This window comes from Falco punctatus, assembly GCF_963210335.1.
Source record: "Falco punctatus genome assembly, chromosome: Z".
NCBI lineage: Eukaryota > Metazoa > Chordata > Aves > Falconiformes > Falconidae > Falco > Falco punctatus.
In genome coordinates, this window is record NC_137586.1 from 4628408 (window position 1) to 4656143 (window position 27736).

General features: G+C 44.9%; 3 protein-coding genes across 5 annotated transcripts in view; 1 reads left to right on the forward strand and 2 right to left on the reverse strand.

Moving 5' to 3' along the window:
- The window catches only part of ARK2N (arkadia (RNF111) N-terminal like PKA signaling regulator 2N), a 45409-nt gene extending 40228 nt beyond the window's left edge, over positions 1 to 5181 (reverse strand). Inside the window, exon 1 of one of the 2 annotated variants that reach the window (XM_080371633.1) lies at positions 5052 to 5181. The gene's annotated coding sequence lies outside the window, so the exon portion shown is untranslated. Of the gene's footprint in view, positions 1 to 4538; positions 5025 to 5051 lie in introns of those variants that run through there. The other variant, XM_080371634.1, reaches the window with a different exon arrangement.
- Positions 5176 to 13666, forward strand: LOC308056357 (uncharacterized protein; the record flags this gene model as incomplete). Its single annotated transcript, XM_080371658.1, has 3 exons — positions 5176 to 5760; positions 8876 to 9012; positions 10061 to 13666. 3 exons carry the CDS (start codon positions 5176 to 5178, stop codon positions 10110 to 10112), a joined length of 774 nt encoding a protein of 257 aa, XP_080227784.1. The 3' UTR covers positions 10113 to 13666.
- A 124-nt stretch (positions 13667 to 13790) lies between these two features.
- On the reverse strand, positions 13791 to 27702 carry HAUS1 (HAUS augmin like complex subunit 1). Of its 2 annotated transcripts, XM_080371648.1 has the most exons (10): positions 27551 to 27699; positions 25289 to 25412; positions 23756 to 23930; positions 22516 to 22651; positions 21442 to 21576; positions 20345 to 20468; positions 19497 to 19562; positions 17076 to 17147; positions 15123 to 15170; positions 13791 to 14102 (listed from the first exon to the last, which is right to left on the reverse strand). In XM_080371648.1, the coding sequence occupies exons 2-10, from the start codon at positions 25307 to 25309 to the stop codon at positions 14022 to 14024; spliced, it is 858 nt and encodes a 285-aa protein (XP_080227774.1). In that variant the 5' UTR covers positions 25310 to 25412; positions 27551 to 27699; the 3' UTR covers positions 13791 to 14021. The 2 variants fall into 2 exon arrangements, with proteins under 2 accessions (XP_080227774.1, XP_080227775.1); XM_080371649.1 differs by lacking the exon at positions 21442 to 21576 and having other exon boundaries at positions 27551 to 27702.
- Between the last annotated feature and the right edge of the window lie 34 nt (positions 27703 to 27736).

Below are 27736 nucleotides of genomic sequence, written 5' to 3' on the forward strand. Positions count from 1 at the left end.
CTGACCTACTCTTTACCAACCTTTTCCCTAATTTTTTTCTTTTTCCAGATTACTTAGAATTGTTTTCTCTAGCAAGAGCTGGCATTCCCAGAGAGCAAGAACTAGGAGAAAAAAAAAAAAACAGCACAGGAGTCAGGAGACTACCAGCTAATGAGAAAGACACAGTACAAGAGAACAGTACTGTCTTAACCATACCTGGCTAGCACATTAAGTCATTTATTTTACTTGAGAAAGTTTGACAATGCTATTGAAGCATACAGCGCCAACCTCAAACAGTATCATGGAAATGTAATATTCCCAATGAAAAACAAATGGCTGAAATAACCGCACCATCCCATAGACAACTGGTATTCTGAAGCCTGGCTCTTTGCTACTCCCAGCTCTGTTACTCTGAGTCACTTGGTCTCTACCAGTTTTGGATGAATGGAAGTGAAATCTGCCTTCTCTAAAATAAGTCCTGAAAGGCTGATAACCAAGCATGACAAAGCAAGACACTACAGCAGAAACTTAGCAAGATGAGCAGTTACTCAGTCACGGCCTGGCTCTTCCTGCTCATTTCCAGGAAGCTGTGAAGCATCAAAGCAGAAAAGCTCTGTGCAGGATGCTGCAGAAGTCTCACTATAAAGGCAAATCCATGTACACTGAAACAAAAATGCTAGCTTGACAGTCTTAAATACTCGCATTTAATTAAGTGACCACCTGTTCTGCTTATGGCTAAAAAGCTGTCAGACTGAGTCCTAACAGCTTTAAACCAGTCTTCTCAGAGACCAGTATTGCAAGGTGTGATACAGCTGAAGCCTGTACACTATTCTGCTATTTCAAACAATTTCTGAGCATTCAAGGGACAGACTACATGGTCTAACTGATATAAAACCCCAAGCACCTTTTTAAATAAAAAGGGATATTAGGTTGGATCATTCCGAATCTAAAGCTGACTCATCACATGACCGTGGGGATGTTACTTGACCTCCCTGCACATTCAGTAATGCATCTGCAACAGTGTAACGGCAACACCTCTGAGTGAGCCACATCTCATTTTCAGTCCTGAATGAGTAATCAACGTGTGCCTGAACTCCAGAAAGTCAGTCGTATCTGCAGAGAAATTGCTATACTGTACAGGCTCTATTCATGCTGACCAGACAGGTGAAGAGGAAACATTAACAAGATGGAATGAGCAACCACAAATTTAAATTCTAAACCTTAGCAGTAACACTGAGTGACAAGGCACCAGTCTCTCCAGTCTAGCTCACAGAAATGAGAGTTCTGTTATGAAAAAGCAACGGCAGAGGCTAATATTTACACTATATGCACATTTTAATTTGCAGTCTCCTTCACCCAGTTTTCCTTTTGCTCTGAATTGCACATTTGTAGACATTGCATTCTAGACCTGAAGCCGCAGCCTGAGAACTGCATTAGCATTAAAAACCTGAAGCAAAGATGCAAAAGAAAGACAACACACATCACCACGAAAATCATACCGAGTTCCCTGCAATAATATTTGCTGCCACAGATTCTGGTGTCGTAACAGTTCAGCTGCTCCTGCGTTACATTGCTGAAGTTAAAGGCACGAGTGTCGGTTCTCTGCTGAGCTTCAATTCACCTACTGGAAAACCAAGTTTTCCTTGCCACGTAAGCCTCAGGTTATCTCAGAGCCATAACTGCAGCAACACGAACTGTACCATACAACTTTATCCCAGAGCTCTTTCCCAGCACTGTCTGTTCCCTTCTCCCACCGCTTCTTCATTTTCAGTTCCCCATTGGTACTGATAATGTTGAAGCCTGCAAAGACTTCCAAGTTTTAGTACTTCTTCTCAAGAATGCTTGTTCTGAGGTGCGAGTTACATGCTTGCAACTATGGTATTTAAATCTTTCACTCTGAGCTAGTAAATGTGTTATTAAATCTGCTGCTCAGTTTCTGTCAATGTTTACAGTTTTCTAAATCATTTAGTCAACTGCAGATAAAAACACAAAAGCTGAGATTGACCATAGACCTAATTCTGTCAAAAAGTACCATCAACACACCAACTCTGAAATGTTACAGAAAATTAAATACAGGTTGCTTGAAACTATTCACTCATTTGAAAAGTTTTCAAAGCTTTAATGTACCTCCTGGTGACTTCCGGTCAGAGGGCAACCAGACAGTGTGAATGCTTGGTCTGCAGCCACTTTCACCATGTGGTAGGTAGACACTTCCATCTCATTAAGAGATGTTTAAGTGAGGTGTTGATACACAGGTGCATCATAGATGGGATATACATCCTTGGTGGAGCAGGGAGTAAAGGTGATAATATACATGAAAAAGTGAAGAAAGTGAACCAAATCAAGGCAAGGCAAAGAAGCCTGCATTTTAAAGGTAAATAAACAGCAAGTAGATGGGGAGGGGGGGGCGGGGCACGTCAGGACAACCAAGGCAATTTGTTCCAATCAAGTTACACCAACTTATCTCCCCAATGTTTAGTGTTCAAAGCCCCTCATGATTCCCTATATTTACTCTTTGTTCATCCAATCTTATCTTACCTCACTAATCCCCACCTCCTCCACACTGTCAGCTGCCAGCGTGATCTGCCCATTTGTCAAGGCTACAAACATCTTTCCTACCTCTCCCTTATCAATTAGAGCAGTGCTTCCTTCGTTTGTGTGTGTTGTGACCACTCCACACAGACCATTCTCAACTGCCTTGTGGTTGGCTTCAGGTTCCTTCCCTTCTCCCCTCCCTTCACAGCCCCGTTTAATGTATCCACTCCTTTCCCAATCTGTTTCTGCACTTCGGTTTCTACCAAGCAGGCAGCCTTAATGCACGAGTGCAAGCATAGATGGTGAGGCTGTGCAGCAATACACATCACGCACTTGAATGTGTAAGACCACAGTCCTTTCCTCTTCCTGAATATCTCAGGAATTTCTCACCGTACCTCTTCATGATGCCAACCAGCAATTAGGCTGAAGAGCAAACAGAAATAGTCGACACATTATAATTAAAAATTCAAGTGTTTAAAAATGAGTCAGAACTGTTATCCTCATACTTGAGCATAAATACCAGCTGCCCAAACTCACGCACTACCTTCCATCACCCCCACTGTCCCTCCTCCTAATCCCCCAGACAAAACACCAGTGCTACTGGTATACCAGAACCACAGAAGGCAGTATTTTACTGGCTTTTAGTAGCTACATAACCACCCCCTTCAGAGCTTCTTTTGCCAGACTGCTCTACATCACTAGATGTGAGAAATACTGAGAAAATTATGCTTAAAAATGATTGCTGTTGAACAGCTGAGTCCTCTGTACTTCATCTCACTGCTTTTGTATCGTACATGTATAACGGGGGTGTGTGTGTGAGTTTAGCAAACGCGCAACAAGCAACTTGCTGTCTTCCTTAGCACTTGTTACAAACCTATTCACTCTGCAAAGGCAATGTTTCCCTCCTCCAGGACAACAGGGGAAGTTGCACTGTTGTGACTGCTTGACTTTCAGCTCTCATATCACAGAAACAGCAATTACAGGTGTTAACTAGGGCAGGAGAACCACAAGATGAAGACCTCAAAAGAGCACTATACCCAGTTTTCCACCTCAAGGTCAAACAGTAAGTTTTTTAATAGACTTGAGCAACGTAAGAGACTTTAAGAGAAACATTTTGTATTTGTTTGCTGTTCTAATGGGAGAGCTATTACTGTTTGTTCTTAAAATTTTTTGCTTGAAAAGTGGAAATAGGCCAGCACTTGCCTGTAAGTAAAACTATTACTTGGTCTTATGCTTGGCAAGTACCAGACAAGACTTAAAACCAAATAAAAACTTGGGGTGGGGGTGGTGAAGAGAAATCTTATATTTTTAAAGAGATGCTAAAAGGTTCCAAGATTTACTGCTCATTCATTTTTATAAGCTAGACTTACTTGCCCACAAAAAAAAAAAAATACGAAACAGGACTAATTTATACCACAGCATCTCTACGCACGAGATTTTTTTCAGCTTTTGGAATGCTGTTAGGTACCTTGTGCTGGTTTAAAGTGCATAATTAATTACAACCAAGACCTTGTTCTACTAAGTGCAGCTATAGTTTCACAAAGGTACATACAAGCTTTAAGACAAGTTGCCTTGCTCCACTATTAGCAAACTAAGACATATACAATCAGATGCTGCTTAACAAAGGTGGAAGCTCTCCCTGCCAGCCATACAATGTAAACCTAAAAAATCCACAACGCAAGCCTTTTCAAAACATGGCCTTTTAAGTAGCTGTCCAATAACCTCAACGCAAAGAAAGTTACAATATGGGAACTGGGGAAATAGTTAAAATATTACGAGGCAGCTTAGGCTGCCTTTTTTCTTTTTAAAAAGAAAAAGTAGCGCAGTTAAGTTTTATATTCTCCTCGGATGGTTGTGTCGCTCAAAGCCACATCTGCAACCCATTAGGAGCTCAAGGGGAACTCAGGCTAGATAAGCAGCGAACAACTTGAACTTTTTTCCCACATCAAATACGCATTAGCACATCATTCAAGGTAAATAAGCAAACAAACCTCGAGAAGCACAAACCCGGAGGAGTTACACACCTTGTTTTTCAAAGGGGTTTTCTCCCAACAGCAAATACGATTCCACAGGCCGTTGCAGGAGCGTTCAGAAACACCAAAAGGGCCCGGGTTTGCCCCCGGAGCTGTAACAAGGCATTCCTCCCCCGGTCCCGGCCAAGGGGGGCCAACGGCGGCTCCCGCCTGCCGGGCACCCTGCCGGGCCGCGGTGGAGGTCACTGCCGCCGCGCCGAGCAGGGCAGCGCCCGGCCACCCACCGGCCACCCGCCACCCCCTCAGCCACCGCGGGGGACGCAGGGGGCGGGCAGGGCCCCCACACACACACCAGCCCCAGCGGGACCAGGCCCCTGCCGGGCCAGGCCCGCCCGCACTGGGGCAGCACCGGGCCGCCCGCTCCCAGCACGGCCGGTGGAAGGGGCGGCGAGGCCAATACCCCTCCCCTCCCGCGAACAGCGGCGGCTAACGGCAACGCTCCCGCCGCCCCCGCGGCTACCCGGCCCAGCCCCACCGCAGCGGGCCAACCTCGGCCCCACTCACCTGAGCAAAGCAGGAACCCCCCTAGCCTCCCTCCCGAGAAGCACCAGCTGAAGCATGGGCGGCTGGGAGGAGCCTGCTTTTAACCTCGCCGCCGCCGCCCCCCCCGCCCCCGCCGCCAGAAAAAATGACACCGGAGGCCGCGGGGCTCCGCTGCGCGGCGTCACTTCCTCCCTCCGCCGCCGCCGGAGCAGCCGAGCGCCGCGCAGAGCGGCCACCGCCCGCCAGCGCCCCCGCGCGGCGCAGAGCCGCGCCCGCCAGGCCCCGTGCGCCGCCGCGCTCCCCCGGCCCGAGGGAGCGGCGGGCTCGCACCGTGCCCCCGCCGTCCCCGCCGCACGCGGGCAGCGCCCCCGGCCCCGGCGGGTGTCGCCTGAGCGGCCGCGGCCTGGGGCTGGGCCCCGCCGAGGCGCCCGGGACCCTGGCGCCGAGGCGTGAGGGCTGCGCGCGCGCGAGGGGCAGCAGCCGTGGCGAGGGCTGGCCGCGCCGTGGTCGCCCGCCGCGGGGGAAGGCGTGGGCAGCCGACGGCCGGTGGGGTAGCCGGGAGGGGGGCCTGCTGCGGGCTGCCAGCACGCCGCCGGTGCGAAGCACAAGTGCGCAAGGCACGGCGGCTGGAGCCGACTCGCCAGAGGAGAAGAGCGGAGGAGGACGAAGAAGGAAAGGAGGAGAGGGAGATGTCTCCCCTCAGCAGGGGGCCGAGCCCGGGGCGACGCAGGTGAAGGCGGCGGGAGCCCAGCAAACCCCTCACCAGCCCTGTCAGCCAGCGCTCGTTCCGTCTCCAGCCCGGTCCTGGTGATCCGGCCCCTGCGCTCCCTGGGATCAGAGGCCTGGGGGCTGGGTGGGGGAAGAATGGTGTGCAATTAGGGCGACGTTTTAATGAGCACATTAAACATCATTCAGATGTTTCTTAATCAGCGTCTTTAGCTTTGCAGCCCTGGGGTATATATGCTGCACAAGTGCACAATACATGGTGTAGAAGAATGGCTGCAGAAGCGTGGCCATAGAATCCCTAAAGACCTGCACAACCCAGCCCTGGTGTCAGAGTAGGCCTGCAATCAGAGTTGTCCTGAAGTTGCTGTGCTGAAGGCAACAAGAAAGGTAGCCTTGAGCTACTCTTGAATCCTGAGACCAAGTGACTATGTTGTGCCAACAGGCCGTGGCTGTAACGAGATACAGCTGCTGGGAAAGAGGAGCAGGGCCAAGAGAGACAGGGACCATATGGGAAAATAGGGAGTAACAAACTACAAGGCTGAAGCACAGCAACACAATTAGCTACATGGATAGAATGCTTATTTCAGTCATGATAATTGGGGGTGTGAGAACCGCGCGCGTTTAGAGACTACTAACCAATTCTATTTCTGCTTTACGAATATGCATGTGTGTCGGTTCTATGTAAGTAGTGTTAGAAACTAATAAAGGTGAGCAGGATGCATAACTCATATTGAGCGTCTTCTTGACTCCGGCGAACCCTTCTTCCAACAATATGGTAGGCGGTGCTCTGCAGTTTGGAAATGTGGCAGCAATCATTTCGGCATAGTCCCTGAATCCCAATGGGGGCCTACAAACGCCTGGGAAATTCAAGTGTCAAACATGCAGCGTGCAGCAGAGGCACTCCTGGAGGATCCTGCTCCTCCACAGCCACTGCTTAGAGCACAGAATCAGTTTTAGGGTTGATGGTATAGAATTGTGTGTATGCATCTACCCGCACCACCACCCAAATCAAGTACATGGACTTGAGAAACAAAGACAATCGTGACATACAGCCTCCAAAGTATTTATCACATTGAGGAGAAATAAGTGTAAGAGAGAGATTCAGGTAGAAGCAGAGATACATATTCAGGAATTCACGATTCTCTTTTAGAATCTTTGCAAGATACTTCTCACCAAACACATAAAAAACTTCCTTTGCAAGAGGACCAGCCTTATCGGTGCATTCAATATCGACGGTGTCGGCATAAGAAGGAACAAGTAGGGCGCTAACAAAATCCATGCTCAGGAAAGGATAAAAACTTCTCTGCGTGGGGCTCCTGTGGGCTCTAATCCAGAGGCTGCTCAGATTTCTTACATGGCACTAGCCATGCCCTGCCACCAACTAAAATCAACCTCCACTACCTGGCTGGCTACCTCTGAGAAAAAAATCCGGAATCTGTATTTACAGGGAAGGATGTGCTTTGGAGGCATGACTCCTGAAAGACACCCGGAGGACGGCACGCTGTTGCACAGGCATTAGGACGCAGCAGTGAGGCACAGGCAATGCAGTTTTGGACGGCGTACAGAAAAGCATAACGACACAGGCGAGGGCGGTGAGCATCTGCCTCACATTTGCAAGAAGAGTGATAAATGGAAAGGAGCTCAAAGAGCCACGACTGAAGGAATCGTCAGGCTGGAGGCATTACAAAAGAAAAAAAAGAAATTCTGACTATCATAGGTACGATGGAATTAGTAAACTAAGCAGGGAGACATTAGGGATCTGTAAATATTTGAATGAAGTAAGTGGCATGAAAGGAGAAGACTGGTGATACTTTAATGGGTTTGATGAGGTGAAATTAAGGAAGGGCATGTTTAAGCGGAGAGTCGGGGTGGAAAGCTTTTGAATGGAGAACCACAGCCTGGAAAATTGTCTCCCTAAGGGAAGTGGTGAAAGCTTTATTGCCTAAGATTTTAAATGCCAGATTAGGAGAAATACCAGGGGACTTAACTCTGAATTTTCAGGGAGATGGGCTGAAAGATTAGGAAGGGAAGAGGAAAAGCCTCAGGAATTTAGGGAGTACAGCTCAGCACCTCTTCTAGGCTCCTCTGGCTTTGTTTTATCATTCTTTGACCACCTCTATCAAAAGTGCAGTGATTTCAGCATTAGTTACCTCCACGAGGAAGGGGTAAGAACTCCTCTGCCACGAAGAAGTGCAGCTGAGAAGTGGGAGTCTCGGTGGGACATCTCTAGAAAGGATCACTGGGGAAGGGAACAGCAGAGGTTCCTTCAGCAGTGGAGGGGCTGGGTGGTGCAGCCCTGTGCCTCAGCTTCCAGGGGACTGTCACCACCACTGCCACCTCCCCTCTGGTCACTTGTGCTTCCCCAAAGACAATGGGAGGAAATTAGCTCAGTGCTGGAGCAGACAGTAGGATCGACTGTGAGCCACACTCCCGTGACAAAGTAAATGCTGGTTGTGAGAGGACTTTGGCTCATCAGGCCTTCCAGGCTGGCTCCCCTCATCCGGCTTTTGACAGGGGGAGCACAGCTCCTCCGGCTGGCTCCCATCTCTTCCCCAGCCCCAGGCCAAAAGTTTCCCTCCAGCTCCAGACTAGGAGAATGACGTTTCAAGAGCCCATCCTCATGCATCCGACGGCAGCATCCGTAGGCACATTACTAAGCATCCTCTGCAGAGGGAATGTATAGAAACTTCACCTTCCGAGTAACATTTAAACAACACCCATTTTCCAAGCTGGGCTGCAGGCTGCCAAGCATCTGAAATCACAAATGCGCCACTGAAACACAGCCAAGCCACCCCCTCGCTGCGCTCCCGCTCCTTCCCAAAGTCACCCAGGCTCCTCCGCAGCCACCTGCGGTGGCCAGATGGGGACCACAGGAAAGGTGCCCAGGACACCGAGGGGTTCACCCATCCCCAAGCTACCACCCACATCTCCTGGGGAAGGAAGAGAAATAAAACCTTTCCTTGCTGCTGGGTTTTACCAGCCGATCTTGGCTAATTAAGCAGCTGTGCTGCTTAATTACCATTAAAGGCATATTTAGCGAAGGGCTAGAGGAAGCATTTATTAGATTTGGTTGTAGTTTTGGTTGTTGGAGTTGTTGGTTGTTTTTCTTTTTACCGGAGATTACATGCTTCAGGAAGGACGATGTAATGCTGAATGACTTCAAGGCAGATGGAGGCAGCGCTGTATCCTCCCACATAGGTGGTACCCAGCGAAGAGAGAAGGAACTGCAAGTTTTATTTCAAACACACGCTTATTGGTAAAGCCTCTGCTTACTCACTTGTGTGTTGGTTTTTTTTGCAGAAGTAATATTTTCTGAATTGGAGTAACAGAAATCTATCCAGCCTGGTACTGATTTTTTTTTAATGAAGTGAACATATAAGAAAATGAAAAATGTTTCTAAAGCTGCTTGAAGTTACTAACAGCAACTGCATACTCAGTTGCTCAGAGACAAAGTGAAGTATTTCCTGCAGCACACAAGGCTGCACGGAGCAGGACTGCTATTGTTTCACAGCTGACCCTGTAATTTAAAAAATTCAAAGGATAGCTCAGAAATACAAAATTTTTTCCCAGACCTGTAAGACCTATTCAGTACTAGGTGTAATTACAAAAAAAAAAAAAAAAAATGAAGAACACATACAATTTGACACATCATGGGGTTTTGCTTGTAAGTACCCAAAACAGAACTGAGTATCAAAGAATGTCAGGAGTGTTTTACTGGAGATGTTACAAAATGCAACCAACATCCTTTTAAAATAAATCTTGAAACTATTTTGCTATTTAAAAAAACTATTTAATTACAAAGTCCCATATTATTATTCTGAATCTACTAAAAGACTGATATGAATGAAAAAAAAAATTAATACTTTCAGTTAAAGGAATATTGAAAAGCAACCACAATGAAATATTTGCAACCGAGTATTTCTATAGTACTAGCCAAAATGTATAGCCAAAAGAGATTCCATACACATCTTTTGATTCAATGCATTTTGAGTAAATAGATACGTATTTGAGCTCAGTAGCCTTAAATTTGCCTTGTACATTTTGCATTTCTCTATGATTTTATTTTTATTATTCTGGTTTGAGTACCAAAATGTTTTCTTTTAAATAAATCCCTATCACTTAGCTGGTTTGCGGATGAATTTTCATATTTTTTTTTTCTAAAGCAATGATTATTTTGCATATTGGCCTGATAAGAACAGTCACTTTGCAGTACAACATACACAAGTTTACACTTGAGGCTGACCACTGGGTTTCAGGTCTAGTGCATAATTTTAATACCTTTTTTTTTTCTTTTTTTTTTTCAGGTGGAATTTGGATCCTTGCATTTTCCAGGAGGAGGAATTGAGTGCACGGTGATAAAGCGCACGCATCTTTTGCATTTCGTCTGTAAAACTGAGGGGTCTGCAGCTCAACCTGGCTCCAGCTTGCCCCGGAGCTGCGGAAGCCCCACGTGAAGCTCCCAGTGAGGACAACTGCTCTCAACTTGCAGGTGTTAATTGACTGGTGCCTCCAAAAATCAGGCTGAGCAGCTGATGTAATCTTAAGTGAGGCTGAAGCAGCAAAGGCCTCTCCAGGCATTTGGGCCATTCTCAGTTGGGTGATTATTTCATAATACACAACAGCTGAGGGGTCCAGCTGGCAGCCTCCCTCCAGGCTGCCACAGCTCCTCGCCTCCTGCTGTGACCTCCGTGGAAACACTCAGCAGCTGCCAGGGCAAAGGGTGAAGCCCAAAATCAAACATTTTCTCAGCTGAGCACTCAGGCTAGCATGCTCCTGTCTCGGCAGGACCTCTGCAAGGCATACCTGTGCTGGCATCCCTTTGCCACAGAAAAGCTGTGCCACCCCAAAACACCAACAGCATGGAAGGACATCTCTGCTCAGCCTGCAAGGCACTCTGCTTGTGCAAACGTGTAACCGAAGAGCAGAGAAATCTTGCTGACAGTCCGCTGGCTGCATAAATCTCATTTACTTGACTTTCCCCATTTCCACCAAAAACTGAATCACTGGGATCTGACAACCAGCTGCTGATTTATGACGTTGCATGTGCTGCAGATGGCTCAGCTGTGGCACACAGCTCGAATGCCGCTGCTGGGTATTTTTTTCTCCTTGTGTTTCCAATGCTAGGAAGCAACGCGTGGCTATCTTTGGACAGCTCTAGAGTCAGAGCCTGGCGCTGTCGATATTCAGCCTTTTTGCCCATGAATGGAACACAGCATGTGCTGTGAAATAGCAGCAGCTGGGGAGCAGTGCAGCTGCCCTACAGGTGCAGGAGAACAGCACCCAGGTTTCACAACTGGTGCAGCATTATGTGGTGAAGCAGTGCTAAGGGAGTGCCATAGTCCTGGGAAATCCTCCCAAGCCTTGAGTCAACAGTTACGTGTGTGCGACAAAAAGCCTTCACCTAATGTTAGCTAAGTCTTGAGGCTCTCATTGAAAAGCAGGGCTCGTAGCATCCTCAAGCACCTCATCTAATCCATCCTTCTATTCCAAAGCATGATCACTGCTCCCTCGCATTATAAACACTTAAGCAAAGCATTTCTGATCTGCTCTTAAAAGCCTCTAGTGATTAAGATTCCTTAATTGTCAGGCCATGACCTCCAGTGCCTTACAATGGCTTTGTTAAACCATTCTCTGATGTCTACCCAGCTACGTTCTGACTCCTTCCATGACTTCTCTCTCCCTTCCACAACAGGAAAGAGCCAGATTATGCTCTTGCCCCTTCCAGATTCAGACTACTCCCTTGCCTTCTTTCCGTGCTTTTTGTGGTAAGCAGTACCTCTACCCGTAGTCATCCCTGCACTACTACACCTCTTCCAGATTGTGCATCTGTTACCTCTGAGGTAATTTCCCCTTAGCCAGTTTAGCCCACATGTACCAAAGATGGCTTGTCCACTCGCTTTTGCCATCTTGATTTCTAGCCTAGAAGGAACTGAAGATAAAAAGCCATGAAATTAAGGCAACTGACCCTTTCCTAGCATCTTGATTTAAAAACTGGAAACTAAACAGCAACTCCTGGCGTATAGGCTCTCTCCTCTGGGATCCCCAGTTCAAGAGAGACAGGGAACTACTGGGGAGGGCCCAGCAGAGGTGACCAAGATGATGAGGGGACTGAAGCATCTCCCTGATGAGGAAAGGCTGAGAGCTGGGCAGGGGCCAGGCTATTTTCAGTGATGCGCAGCGACAGGACAAGGGGCAACAGGCACAAACTGAAACACATGAAGTTCCTTCTAATATAGGAACTTCTTTACATGGAGGGTGGCAGAGCTGGAACCTGGAACAGGCTGCTGAGAAAGGCTGTGGAGTCTCCTCCTACAGAGACATCCAAAACCCACCTGGACACGACTCTGTGCAGCCTGCTGTAGGAGAACCTGCCTTAGCAGGGGCTTGGACTGGATGATCTCCAGAGGGCCCTTCCGACCCTGACTGTTCTGGGATTCTGTATGGATGATGAGGCTGAAGATTCGCACAAGCGAAGTTCAGAGGCTGTCTGAACATCCTTCCATTCTTACCCATCAGAATGGTGAAGAAGGTCACAAGGTGAGGAGGCTGCAGCACTATACCAACACCAGTATCATGCTGAGCTTGCAGCTTTTGGAAATCACAGCTACTTCCTAGGCAGAATCACAGATCTCATAATCCTATTGCTTCAAGGGAGGTACACAAAGCAATAAAAAGAATCTCTTTTCCTGTGGATCAGTGAAATAAATCCATTTCTGCAGTGAAGTAACAGCTCCTGGGGCCAGGCACACCATGCTAAATTATCACCATAATCTTTTGCAACTCTTAATTGCAAACAGATGTAGGTACAAATTGCCACCTAGAGCACTACTGCTATTTGTCTGGATGCTGCACAGTACTAACAGGCCCTAGTCCCTGCTTGATGTTTTCAGCTGCTGCCACCATCTCTAGATTTTCATTTTTTCTCATCCACAGGGGATTTTTCAGATTTTTGGCTTTAGTACAAACCAACTTGTAAAAGTTGGGATGTTTAACACTGGTGCAGTGGTAAGCATGGAAATAAGAGGGCGGCTCTGGGGACCCCTTTTGGAAGATGACATTTGAGGCAGAATTCGAAAGGACAATCCAGCTTTAAAATTATCACATTCCACAGTAGTTCTGCAAGAAAACTCGGGTATTTTCTGACCTAGAAAGGTCTTACTATAAAGCTTTTTTTTGTTTTTAAAGCTGTCGCTTCACTATCCATAAAGCTGTTTATCTACTTTGATTTGCTCAGTCTATTTCTAACATAGGGAGAAACAACAAGTAGTCAGTGGTAGACTGGGATCTCTTGAAGTGTTGAACATGGGCAAACTTTACAGCTTAGTGCCACGGGCTTCCACTTTCTCAGATGACAATGAAACTACAGAACCTCTAGAGGCTGATGCTGCTACATCTCAGCTCAGCTCTCACCTGTGTGCGCAGAACAATTTCCTGATCTCTGAAACCAATACTATGAGACACATGAAACAAGACAGAGCTCAGACTGCTTCCGTGGAAGGAGACAGCCATCACACATGCAAGAAAATGCCGTTTGTGGGCTGTCTCAGATGGGAACAACTGTTCTGAGCCCTAGATCACAATTTCCATATCACTGGCTTTTATTAACATATCAAATCCCTGCTGAAGATATTAAGGAGAAATTTAGGTGTTCACTTCTGTTTGAAGAAAATGCTTAAATGAAGAAGCGCTCCAAGCACGAGCCTAGAGCTCATCTTCACAAACTTGGTAAACATCAGACAGGCTATGAGTGGAAAAAAAATTGTGTCCCCAGCAATGAAGTGACAAGAGAAAACAAAGGAGAAAAAGCCAACGATCTAGTAGACATAAAAAGGGTCTCTCATCACCATACTTGCACCACCAACGACAGGACTCCAGGGAAATACACAATCCAGAATCTGGACAGGGAAAAAGAAGAAAACCAGACTCCCTGATCAGCTCAATTCTAAGTGATAATGGTCAACCAAATCCTGACGGGGACATCTCCTGGTGAAGGTGCCAGTTACAAGTGTGTATCACATACAGAAAAAGGGCTGGTAACACTCAAACTTGGTTTTCTTTATTTTGTGAAAAATAGGTGATGTTTACCAATGCAAGGCTACACAAACCCCTAAAAATGAGCCTGCTTGCTGGAAGGTCGCAAGCATGACATCCACCAGCAAGAACGTTAAGGCAGAAAGCTAAAGAAGTACAGTGAGAATTCCAAAATCTTCTACTAGTGCAAATAAATATGCAATAGAAGGGAGATCATCTTCCATGCAGGCCACTTTAGGGTAACTTTCTTCTGATTTCTGGCCCCTCAAGAGACAGCATACCAACTTGATATGAGAACTCTGCTTCCACGGCTTCCTAGCGGGAGAGAAAACCAAGAGGAATCAACGTGCACAAAACAGCTTTCTTGTTAGAAATACATATCTACAATGATCAAATCTTGGGATATTATTAGCACTGATTAACACAAGTATTGAGCAGGAAGGTCTCATTACTGCAAACGGCAGCAGTCTCTGTAGGCAACTACAGAGAAATCTCCAAATGAGGACTACAGAAGCTCAGCTGCCTTCATGTTGTGCCCCAGTGTGATACTGGACACCTTCAGGCTGAACAGGTACTCTCCAGAGGTGAGTATTCTGACCTGGTAAAAGCCTCAGGCTGGGAAGGCGAGCTTGTACTTTTGAATCAAAACCAAGTAGTTTACAAACCTGAGCAGTCCCATCTGAAAATGTACAAAATACTCTCAAATACCCGTGATCAAAAATCACAGCTTTAAGGCTTATCACTGAATACCTTGTGCTTTATCGATAAACAAACAGACTGTAACCCAAAGAAATAAAGACAAGTTTTATGCTCAAATGTAGCCCAGCTCACTCAGGAAAGCTACATATCAACTTCCCACATGGCTTTATGTGTTTCCCAACAACCATACCTGCAGATCACACGAGCATGGATGAAACAGGCATTATGTTTTATAGGGAAAGGTCCCTACTGCAATCTGCAAGGCAGCTGTTAAATAAAACGAGCCCTAGAGCCCTCACAGTTCAGGAGCAGCAAGGAAGGTTGCGAGACCAATAAACTGCAACACAGCTGAGCGAATAAACACTCTGATAGGTGAAGGAGACAAAATCCAGAGGGATGCAGATACCTAATCCCCACTGATACCATTATATGCAACTGCCTTTGTAGCTTAGATATTCCTACACCAGTTCCTCCTACCAATATGCACAGCTTCTGCCTTACCAGAGCAATATTTCCTTCCAGATATCATTAAGACTACAATCTGAGGCAGATAAATCCACAACCATTTAATAGGTACAGCTTGTTTTGGAAAGATGGCACTCATTTAAGTATCTGTGAAAGATAAAAAACTCTTACCAGTTCTCGTTTTACTTCTTCAATCTTCGCTTGCACAAGTGAAGGACTCTAATGAGAGAAAATAGCATGAAAAAAGAATAAATCACTGTTTCAGCTGGAAACAGAGTCCCCACATCATTGCAAGAGTCTAATGATGTGCCTCAGGGGGGAATTCGGGGATAATGAAATCAGTTTTGTGTACAGCCCTCACTTGTAAAAGGTACTGATATTAAAAGCCTAGTATTTGTTTGGTTTGGGCAATTACACATTTTTCATAAATCTGTATGGTCTAAAGTCTAAAAAGTCTTTAGAAAGTCTTCTGTGAAAACCCCATTTTTAGCAATTTTGCAAACCTACTAGTTGAGAAACTAGATTTTAAACATGTCTATGCATGAATTTTTCAAAGCACAGTAAGCTTGCCATGATAAACCTTCCTCCCTCCTTTTGCCTGCAGGAGTGAGGCAGCAAGGCTCTCCATCTCTCCACTAACAGCAAGATGGGTGGGAGGGGGGAATTGGAGAACCTAATCCCATTTAATGTCCTGTTTCACTTAAGGAAAGGAAGCAGCTGCCTCTTGGGCTAAGATGGATTTAAGAGAGAAGCAGTACCACCCTCTCCCTTCATCCTTTCCTTCTAGGAGCAAGACAGCATTAGTGGCGCAAGGGAGATGTGTTGAGAGGCAGGAGCTTGATGGAGGGGCAGAGAAGTGTGGCCCAGCCAACAGATCCCTAGTTTATTACACAAGAAATCTGATTAATGGCAGTTTCTGTGCAATTTTGGACAAGTGTCTTTCTCTGGACCTCTGTGCCTCATTTATAAGAACCAGAATAAACCTTTTTTACCTCTTACGCACAAAGGTCTGAGGTTAGCTTTGTTAAAGGCTGTGGGGTGCTCAGATGAGGAGGTAACAGGGGCTGGATCAGGTAAACTCAAATACAAAACTGTCAACTAGATAGTTAAAACTGTATTTAATAAAAGCAAAACCCATTCAACCATTCACACTAGTTTTTGCTACTTCTCCCCTGAATGACAAAGAAAAAAGCCCTTAATACTCATCTATAAAAGCAATGGCAATCTTTCAAAGGATACTGGGAATACCTGGCTTTAGTAGTCCCGGATATCACAGGTGGGATGTACAGACATCACACAAAGCCAAGGCCTTCTGTTTCATGGACTAAAGCCTTTTTTACCCCCGAGTTTTTAAGACACTATAAAGTTGTCACAAAATTACCCTTAACAGAAACAGTCTTTTGTAACAAGTGTTCCAATTTGAAAAGAGTAAAATCTTTTTTATAAAAGATGCTTCCCACAGCAGTCTGACAGTAACTCCTAGCACAGGGACCAAGAGCAACAATAGCCAAAAGATAAACCAAAGAAGAGATCCACAGACACAGGCTTTCACAATTGCAATTTAGTCACCTAAAAGAGAAACCTGCGTTTTCTGAGCACTGAGTACCCAGCACCCTCAAGAGAAATCAAAGAAAATGATGGAGCAGCCAGTACTCACACAAGCTAGAGTACTTGTTTAGGGAAAACACCTACCTTTGGCTATTTCTTCATAATTGTTATAGTCTTAACCAGAGCTCCAACCTCTGCACAATGTGGTGCGTCCACCATATTGACAGCCTGATGACATTTACAGCTAATATATTGGTAAATCTCAAAAAATTTGTTATACTAAGGAATGATATTTTCTTCCACATTTCTTTGTCTAATTTCTGGCTAATTCACCTTGATACTGAACTCACCCAGCAAATCTGTGCATTTTGTTAGAACAAAGTTTGCCTAGTAACCTTACTTAATTTCTTGGCTTTTACTAATAAAACAGAAAGTCTTCTGTTTACATCATGAATCAGCATGTAGGACATCTACCTGTCCACTGAAACCATCACAACAATACCCTTACATTCTGAAGTCCATTAAAATTAATCTGATGGCAAATACAGTAGAACAGTGGGAAAAAGACATAATTACAGGAGTTAAATCTAGGAAGGACTCCAGTTTCTTCTTCAAAGGCACAATTTCCTTCTGCAGTCCAGTCAGTTTCTGTGAAGAGAGCAAGGCAGATTATATTCCGTGGTTACTCGTAGAAGTGAGGTAAATCAGTGAAATAGATCCACAATTATCTACAGCATTTAAGAATTCATGGATTTTGTTGAGAGCTTTCACAAGTCTTCTTAAAACCCATGGAGAACTAAAGATCTGCTATTCATTCAGTTATCAGTCAGTTAAAACCTGTTAAAATTTTTATGCAGAGGTATCAATTCTTCTTGGTTCTGAAGATATTTTGAGATGTCTTTTCTTCCAGTATAACCACCTGACCTTAGCTCCCTGACAGGAGAGGGGATTTCAAATGAGAATCCACCACAGAGAACTTTCACTATCAGTTTCACTGTAGGCCAGAGCAGGAACTGAGCCCCAAGGATATACATTGTCATACCTATGGCTTCTGCATGAAAACAGTTTTGCACATGCAGCAGCAAAAAGACTCCCCTTACACATGCACTGCTTTACTTATTCTGTTAACAAGAGGAAATGATTTCTCCCTTGGGCTGCAAATTGAGCACCTTCCACAATCCTCCACTTTTCATCAAAATAAAAAAACATATATGCACTCCAAACATTAAGTCATTTGTGCTGCCCAATTCACTGATCTCTTGGCAAAGCACATACAGAAATATCAGGGAATCAAACCTGCCCTTATGCTCATGTTCTGGAAGATGACAAGTTTAGAAAACTGCCTATGACTTTTGGTATGTAAAATTCCAACAGAAATTATTTTTGTTTAGCACACTTCTCAAAACACTGTGCAATGTCAACATTGCCATCCAGTGCTGGTCCCTGAGAACGACAACATAAAAACCAGGAAATCTATTTTCATTGTTCAACTTAACTAACATGCACGAAAAGCGAGCAAAAGAAATGGGAAAAAGACTGAGTTTTCATTACAGTAATAGCAATTAATATTAAAATGTGGTGAGCGCAGATGGAACACCACAAACATGTGTTTGTCCTGGTTTTGGCTGGGATAGACTTTTCTTCCTCATAGCTGGTACGGTGCTGTGTTTTGGATTTAGTAGGAGAATGATGTTGATAACACACGGATGTTTTAGTTGTTGCTAAGTAGTGCTTACTCTAAGTCAAAGGCTTTTCAGTTTCCCATGCTCTGTCAGTGAGGAGGGGCACAAGGGGCCAGAAGGCGACACAGCCAGGACAGCTGACCCGAACTAGCCAAAGGGATGTTCCATACCACAGAGCTCCATGTTCAGTGTATAAACTGAGGGCAGTTGGCTGGGGGGGCTGGTCGCTGCTCGGGGACTGGTTGGGCGTCAGTCAGTGGGTGGTCAGCAACTGTATTGTGCTTCACATTGTTTTGGGGTTTTTTTTCCTCTTGGGTTTTATTCCTCTCTCTTTCTCTCTCTCCTTTTCATTACAATTATTATATTTTAATTTATTTCAGTTATTAAATTGTTCTTATCTCAACCCATGAGTTTTACCTTTCCCCCACCCCCTCCCCTGATTCTCCTCCCCACCCTGCCAGGGAGGTAGAAATGAGCAAATGGCTGTGTGATGCTTAGTTACCAGCTGGGGTTAAACCACGACAGTGTTACACGGGTACAAATGCTTCAGCACAGATCTGAAGAATCTATAACTAGTAATTAAAGAAATGTGCTTTTTCCTTTAACACATTATCCTGCTGGGCTTACAATACAGCTGAAAAATGCTGTATTTAAAGACACACCAAAAAAAAAAGAACAGTGGTTCAGAATCTGGGTTTCACTTGACAGCCTCTCCTTGCTCTGAAGTGCCTGAAAGCAGGTTTATTTCACATAAAATAGAAATAATCACCTGGGTCATTCTATCAAGTCACTGCAATACACAGTACCCACGTTAACAGGACATCATCCCCAGAATATCCACTTTGCTTGCAAAACGGATCACAAAGAGAGGAGGCAGATCAAAAGCTGCCAATGTTCTTCCAGTGGCAGGGAATTTATGCCATGGAAATTCTCTAGCAGGCTATATTCTCAATTACAGACAGAGGCAGTAAGAGAAGACAGAGAAAAACAAAAGGTAACAAAAATAAAGATTCCAACTGTTCCCCTCAATCAGTCCAGAAGGAAAGCTTCTTCTCAAGTACAAAATAAGACCACATCTAATCCTGAAGGTACCACTTCAGCACCCATAAAAGCTTCTCAGTTTCTAGGAGGGACAAATCCATCCAACACACCCCAGTTCAGAGGTATCCATCTATGGGATTTTTATTTGTGCTTCTTTTTACCATTAATATTTGTTCAGGTAACCAAATAGCAACCTACATTTCCTGAACCCACCCAACAAACAAGCCTGGTCCATTCCACTGTAGAAACATCCATCTTGCACCAGAAGACCTACCTCAGACAGGCTCATGAGTGACTCGTGTGTCAGTGATTCCACGAACCCCATGACAGCAAGCTGCTTCTACAAACAGGAAAGAGTTTATTCATAACTGACCAGAAAAATGTAACAGGGAGGAGAAAATGTTACCATTTCCTTGGGTTTTGTCCTAAACAGGAAAAGAGGAATGCAGTTTATCAACAGAAACGTGCTATCTGAACCACAGCTACAGCTGGTATATGAAATCGGTTGCTACTAAAATCTGTATCACTGACAAGTCTTCCCAGGGAACTACTGGGAGAACAGCACATGGCAGGCTGAGAAGAGGCTTCTCAGTAAAACCTCATCAACTCTAATACAATGTTTTCCATCTCACATTTGTCAAGGTATCGAGACAGCACCCAAGTGTTGAATAAAGCATTTGCACATCCTTCATCATGTAGGAGAGGTGAAGAAGAAGATAGTACGATTCTGTCTTCTGTGTTTAATGATTAATTTCAAAAAATGGCTATACTCAGAATTTTGACACACAATTTACCTCAGAGAATCAGCTGCTATACTGGTAACTGCCTCTGTACTCTTATATGACAGTACCTTGCAATAAGCACAAGGCAGTCTGAGCTAGTAGTTCTCAGCGAAAGAAGCAAAAGTGCCCTTGCATTTATCATACAATATCCTGAGAAGAGACCAGGAATACAGCAGGAACAACTGAAGTGTAGTAACACATTATCCTGTTAGCCCAAGTGTCCTTGGTCCTGGAGTTTAAGAAGCTCCTGGGATGTTTCTGTAACTAGAATTTTGGGCCTGACCAGCCATGACTGTGTCATCCTATTACAACATCTTGTTAGAAAATTCCTTCCATCTACCTCAGCAGCCATGATCTTGACTTTTATTTCCAGATATTTTTTTTGCAGGAACTCTGCGCAGCTGGATCTTCTTTTACCTTTGGCCTCTTGTATTTCTAGATGTTCTATTGTTTTTTTAAGATCCCTTAAAAAAGAAAAATACAGAAAGAAACAAACTTTTACATTCAAAGAAATACCAGTATGCAAATACTGCTGAATTATCTATGCTCAAGATAAACCCTGTAACACAACCAATGCAAGAAGGGAAAGGATGGAGAAAAACCTGCATTTCACGGTGAGATTTCCTAATGGAAACATCCACAGCTGTTACATCCAGAGTCCCAAAGGCCAGGGAAAAACAACAGAACGAAACAGGCCAAGGGGAAAGCCAGACGCACAAAAGCAAAGAGTAACAGTCTTCTGCATAATTCCATAATTCAGTTAAAGACCTGTTAAGCAAGCTAAACTTAAGACCACAGAGAGAAGCCATGGCAAACCTGCACAAAGTACACAGGTTTCGTATCTTTGCTACAAGCAGCACTACTTTAAAAGACAAAAAACAGAAAATAATTAGACCGGAAAGAGGCTGTGGAGATCATCTGAGCCAATCCTCACTCAAGGCAGGCATTGATACTGCTATGCTTGGCAAAGCACTACAGATTACATCCTCTAGGGAATGGACTAAAGACTGATTTTCTTTTTTTATTATTAATTTTTCAAGTCTTCCACACACTCGTTAAAGGAAATTCTTATCTGGAAACATTTTTTTGTTTTGCCTGGCTCCTTCTGACTCTGACTACAGAGCCCACGCTGAATGTGGTAAGAAAACCAGGTTTGCCTTCAGAGGAAGGCAACTGGTGGAAGATGACAGCCCATACCTGAAAAGGGCTTGTAGACCGTTTTTGGTTTAAAATCACAGGTTTGATGGTACCCCAAATCTCTCGATTGCTGAATGCATCCATAACACATACTTTTTGAGAAATACTTCTAAATATTGTGAATTAGAGATGTGTCGAAACCCTGAAAATTTGTTATCCTTGTTAGTTATTACAACCGAAGTCCACACTGCAGAGATCAGCAGTGTCGCTTACATCTCCCCCCTGTCATCCATTACTCACTCCTCTAACTGCTTTTCCAGCATCAGCGCTGCAGTTAGATCTTTCCTGATATTGCTCAATTCCCGTTCCATTTCTCTGTTATTTGATTCTGTTTCATACAGCTCTGACGTCATATCATTGATGGCACCGAAGAAACTGGTGAAGAGAGAGATTCAATGGGAATGCTCAGGAGTCAGCTCTTCTGAAACTCAGAATTATTATTTTCTCCACACTTTACACAAATGACTTGGTTTTGTTCTCATAACATGATAGGAGGAAATTAAAGTAAGTCACTAAGGGTATTTGCTTCCCTTAACTAACAAAGATTTCACCTGGAAGCAGAAATGGCCCAGCAATCTGAGTAGGAGTAAGTGAACAAGACCTGGCACTCTACCGAACATAACCACTGGGTTTGAAATCATCAGATGCTCCACTCCTGGCTTGCCAAATTGCCTTTGAGGGAAATTGTATTCAGTCCCTGAAAATGCATGTTCCCAAGACATGCCCAACAGTATTTCAGTCTCTTCCTCTTCCCAAACGGTTCAAAGCTGCTCTCCCCTCCAGCTCAGAAGAGCTGTGAGAGCCAAGCTCCTGAACATCATGCAAAAATTGGATTCTAAGGCAGATTTTTGCCCTTCCTTACCACCGGGGCTCAGCAGAAACCTGCTGGGTCAAAGTCCAGCTATGGAGAGGCGCCCAGGAAGACCAGACTAACAGCTGCTATTTCTCTATGAGTAAGCTAGTCTCCTTACATTAAGTAAAGCCAGATAAGAGAGGGAAAAATGAGGAGCTGAAAGACCTGTTACAGTTCTCCAGTCCTTGCCTAAGCAATATGAGTGCTGGCCTAGCTTGTGTTAAAAAGGAGGCGGCATTTAACGCCTGGCTTCTCAGGCTTCAGAGACTTCCTTTGCTGGAACAATTAAGAGTTAGAGTTTTGTGCTCGGTTCCTGTGTCCTCCAAAGCTGCCTAAGGGGTGCAAAATGAGCTGGACAAGTAAGATTCCTGGTGTGAAATTCAAGTTTGAAACTGCTGAATTGACAAACCAGAAGGAAACAGCACAGACCATCACCCCTGAAGCACAGTGGAAAGAATTACCTGGTAAGAGAAGTGTCCTTCATTTCAAGTGTCATTGCAGTATTTACCAGGACAGAGAGGCACTCGATGGCTTCGCTGGACAGACCGGATAGGGAAAGACCCAGGACTTCTGCCATAAGGCCCTGTAGATAGTTAGCTGGAAAACAAGTACAACCCAAAAGAGTAATTTCTTTTTTTATATTACTGTTCTTTTAAGGGACTCTCCAAAGCTAGAACCCAATCCTACTCCAGAAACTTTGGCTATCTCCCCACTGTTACAGAAAGACATCTTAAAGGAAGTCTGAAACATGCCAAACTGCTGCCACATGCCCATGTGTGAACCAGATTCAGTGTGTTGAGGAAGGGAGCGCTGCTCCACTCCCCTGACTAGCCTCTGAATTCATACAAACAAAAGTTCACCCTTGTGCTATGGTGATGAGCACACATAGGTTTTCCCTGCAGAGCTCAGCCTAAGCCTGTTCCTGAGCACACGTTTGTCATGGCAGACCCAGGAAGTCTGGATTTGCAGCAGAGCTCACATGCAGACCTGCCTGGTAGTGCCTATGTTCTCTGACAGGCTAAACCAACCATCTGATCTTCATTATTATTTGTTTGATGGCAAGGTGCTAGAAGACTCGAAGGGAAAAAAAGACACATAGGGTTTTTACAAAAAACGTCCTCATGTGTACAAAATCAGTGTTTTCACAGAAAAGTAAAATTCCTTCCTGAAAAAAGCCAGTGAAAGGACAATCCTTTAGCACATCTGTTAAAAATGTATTATGGTCCCCTGAACCACTCACTTGCTCCAAAAAACACACACTATCAAACACTCACTCCACGCAGCTTGAGCATAACTTAATCACCTCACTGCTTCAGACTCCTCGAGTGCTTTTCTTAACAGTGCTTTAGCACCAGCTTAGACTCTTAATGCTTCCCTGTCCATCCAGCCAATATTTCAATGCTGTGCTATTCAGCCCAGCAGGCTAGGAGGTTTTAGCAATCAATCTGCTTGTCCGTATTTTACAGCCTGCTCAAGAGGGCTTACAAAATTGCTCTTGACCAACCTTATGTCTCTGTAAACTTTGCTGACAGGAAGGCATGGGATGTATTGTAGTAAAAGCTGTACCAGGACAAAAGACAAGTTCATTCCAATCATCTATGTGGGGGGATATATATGTATGTTTAAGATTTTAACAAAGACAATCATGAGGGTCATTAAGAAACACTGACCTTGAACTGAGAACTGGAGCTTTGAACTCACCTTCTGCTTCATATTCTGCAGCCTTCTTATTCATGTCCTCTAGCAGCAAAGAAACATCCTTGTCTCTGGCTTCACTGTATTCTACAAGCTTGTACAAGATATCGACTGTCCTTTCATTCGCTTTGTATGTTGGAATAGGCGCACTCCCAAATATTTTCTTTAGCCATAAAGTAACCTGCCAGTGAACGGAAAAAAAGTAAACGCTCAAATGAAATGACACAGAATAGCTGAAAGGTGTGAGAAATGTAAAGCACTGCAAGCTCTGCATTCCTGAAGAGTAAATCCTACTACATCAGTTGAAGCATGGGCAGAAAAAAGGGAGACAACTTCCTCTGTCTCTTCTTCAAACACCTTCTATAGTTTAGAAAAAAATTTCGCTTTTAATCCCACTCATTTCTCTGAACACCTGCATATCACCAGGTGATAAAATTTTATCTTTTTATTCATACGACTTGTTTGCTACAGACACAGTAATGATCCAAGAAATGTTAATGGCTATTTGGGCAGCTGATAAAAACTGCATTAACGCAGCGTGGGATAAAACTGCCCAAACCCTGACCATTGGGATCAGTCTCTACAGGCTAGCAGGAGGTAAAGAGTTACCACAATGTACAGGCATGACCCCTGCAAAGCACAATTTCTACCACTGAAAAGGTCAGAAGCGAGACAGAGATTAACACAGTGCTCTTAGGTGGCAATGAAAGATTATAACTGGTAATAATTGAACACATGGAAGTTCAACACTAAGGAAACATAAATTCTTGTCTAAGGCTGCCTAGGCAACCTGCGGGAAAAGGACCCTGCCTTATAATTTTAAAAGATACTTCCTTCTAGCATGTTTCTTTATGCTTCCACTGTAGCAGCATCTCAACTACATACACTGCACACAGCAAACGTCACCCTGAACTATTCTGAGGAGAAAAGCATCAAGCCCTTAGAAGCAAACAGCACTAATTACATGTAGGCGAAAACTGTAACACTGCAAGAAAACCAAGTCTGCAGACAAGGATGAATTCCATCTTGCTGCCACTCTCTCCAGTGAGAAAATGTTGAAACCCTGAAACTTCAGGCACCCAAGAGCTTCATAACTTAGGATCTTAAACCAGCTGTGAGCTTAAAGTCAGCGAGCTCAGGCAGTTATCTGGTAGATAGCAGAGGACGACGCAGGGAAACAGCTGCAAAACCCACCCAGCGACCACATCTCGCCCATCCCCCGGCGCTTAATGCGCCAGGCAAACGGACAGGGGCTCGTTTCTACTCTTAAGCTGCGCACACCAGATCCAGAGCAACAACTGCCTGGGCAAACCCTCAGCGCAGCCACCCGGGTGCCTTGTGTGCCAGGACCGCGAGCCGCCCCGAGAGCCGGCACCCCGCCCGCCACGGTACGGCACCCGGCCCGCGCCCCCCCGCGAGGCCCTGCGCCGCCGGGAGCAGCCCCCGGGCAGGCGCAGCCGCAGGCGGCCCCAGGATAGGACCATCGACACCTCGAGAAAACTCCGCTCCCTGAGAGCCGCGGCCCGGCCCCGCCGTTACCCGCTGCAGCTTCTCCTCCATGGCGGCCTCGAGCCTCCCGCCTGTATCCCGTCTTCCCCTGCGCGCCGCAGCGCCTCATGGGACTTGTGGTGCGGAGCGCGGCCCGGCTCCCTTGCTCCGAGTTCTGGAAACAGAGAAAATACGGGTAATAATAATAAAATAACATCAGTTCAGTTCACTAGCTGCACTGAAAGCCTTTAACGAAGCGGATTTAAAGGCTCTAAAGGTTTTGAAAGAATTTTCTGTTCCCCTATACCCAACACTTTTAAGAAAAAGTGTCTTGAATCAATATAATAATTTGAGGGGATTTGTTTTTTCTGACAAGATTCTGTTTCCTGTGTATCATAAGGTAAATTATTCATATAAAGTCCTTCATCAAAATGGATTAAGTCATATTTTTAAGTTAAAGGGTAAAAATTGAAATTTTAGCAGCTTGTATATGACTTCTTACATAAATTCACACAAAAGCTCTGTTCCTGATTAGAAAATACACTATAAACCCCATGTTCTGAGTCAAAACCTTTACACAATTATCAGGGAACCACCTTTCCTTAGCAACACAGAAAAACAGCACAAATGCACAAGACTTAAATGGGTTATTTAAACCAACGTGAGTTTTTTTTCAGGCAGTTTTACAGAATTTGGAGCCATTACTGAAATAACCAGCATGAGAAACTGTTACCAAAAGATCAGTTGAACGAACTTTCCAAGAGTTTTTTTGAAGTTTAGAAAGCAGGCACTCTTTATTATGGTGCTGGGAGCATGGGGATATTTCCTCCTAACGTGTTCACCTTGTTCTCAAATACATGTCTGTGGTGACGTAAGTCGAGGCGGACTTAAAAGAAACACTATGTCTGCGTGGCTGGGTTTGGACAAAATGGCTTTTATTGTTTATACAGACTATTTATATATCTTAGACAGCGCAGGTGTTAGACCCTGATAGGTTTTTGTGTCCTTCTCCTTGCTCGCTATTTGCTGTTGCTGTAGGTGCCCGTATGCTGCGGTTCTAAGTTCCTATTCTTCGCACCCTGTTTACATACCTGACAATTTGTGCCTGTCTTAAAGGTACACAGCTAAGTCTTTGAGGTCAACTAACTTGCCTGCAGACCCACTGCAGACCCCAACACATGTCCATTATATTCTCTATAATTATACATCTGCATTACATTTCCACAAATCCATACATATTTGAATATTCCTCAGAATTCATTTACATTAGTCCCTCCTTCTTTTATGTATGAGTAGTTTTCTTATTTGAGTCAAAGGGCTGCTTTTGCCACCACTGAGACATTGTTGGCTTCTAAAGACTTCATGACCTGGTCATCTCGGTCCTTTTATGATGTTTCTTAGCAAAACCTGCTAGGCTTCCATGAGATTCAATCAGTTCTTTTCTTTCATCCTAGATGTTCCTTTCAAGTTGGATCATAAGTCTCGTCCATACAACACCAGGTCTTCTCAATCATGATCTAATAGTTATACTGATGTAAAGGCTTCTTGGTTACAATCTAAGAATTATACTAAGGTTACATGCATACTAAGGTTATACATTGAAATTCTGATTATCACTGGTATCAAAAAGTTGCTGAAGCATCATGTTGGATGCAACACATGCCAAAAGGCTTGAGGATTTTTCATGTAACCTTTTCAATTCCCAGAAGGGTCTGCTGTACGCTTTACTAACCTCTCTGGATTACCACAGGGACATGATCACACTGTGCCTGCCTGAATTACAGCACTTTCTCTCTCACAGACTAAATCCTACATCTCACGTATGGGACTTGTTGCAAAGCGCACTGTCCCCGCAGGGTTAGGGCTTGGAAGACAGATCATGACAAGGGAGAGACAAGATAAGCACAACTGCCTCTTGCAGTGAGGTTGTCCTCAGCTTGTGGTGCTGCTGTCCTGTCACTGTCACACCTGACAGCACCCGCGAGGCCCGAGTTTCACATACCATCAGCAGATTGGCTAAAAAATTTAAGTTCCTCTACAGTAACAGAAACCAACAAGGCGCTACACATAGCATCTCTTTTACCCATTTCCAGAGCACAGGGGAGATGCCAGCACCTCTCCGCCACGCCCCCCTTCTGCTACCAGCAGCTAACAGACCGGAGCATGAGCACCCACAGCTCCCACAACCGCAGGGACACCCCGCAACCACCACCTGCCCCACACCACCGCTCTCTGCCTCGCAGCCCCTCACGCTCCTGCCCTGCTCCCCTAACCCCTGCCCGCCAGCCCCAAGCTGCCCCACGGCTCTCACACCTGCCTTCCTCCACCTCACGCCCCGTCGCCGCTCTCCGCCCCTTCCGCCCGCCGAGGGCCATTTCAAGGGCACCCACCACAACGGAGAATTTTTCTAAAAGCCGCGTTTCAAGTTATTTTTTTTTTTAACTATATTATATGTACATATGCACAGAGACATACTCCCTCACGGCTCAGGGGCGTAGG

Bases quoted from the DNA above. Each gene is read 5' to 3' on its own strand.
- HAUS1 (XM_080371648.1), bottom strand. From the start codon at position 25,309: ATGGAGGAGAAGCTGCAGCGG. The intron at 22,652-23,755 runs GTGAGTTCAAAG...CTTGTTTTCCAG, and splicing joins TGCAGAATATGAAGCAGAAG to CTAACTATCTACAGGGCCTT. The intron at 20,469-21,441 runs GTGAGTAATGGA...TTCTTTTTTAAG, and splicing joins CTGGAAAAGCAGTTAGAGGA to GGATCTTAAAAAAACAATAG.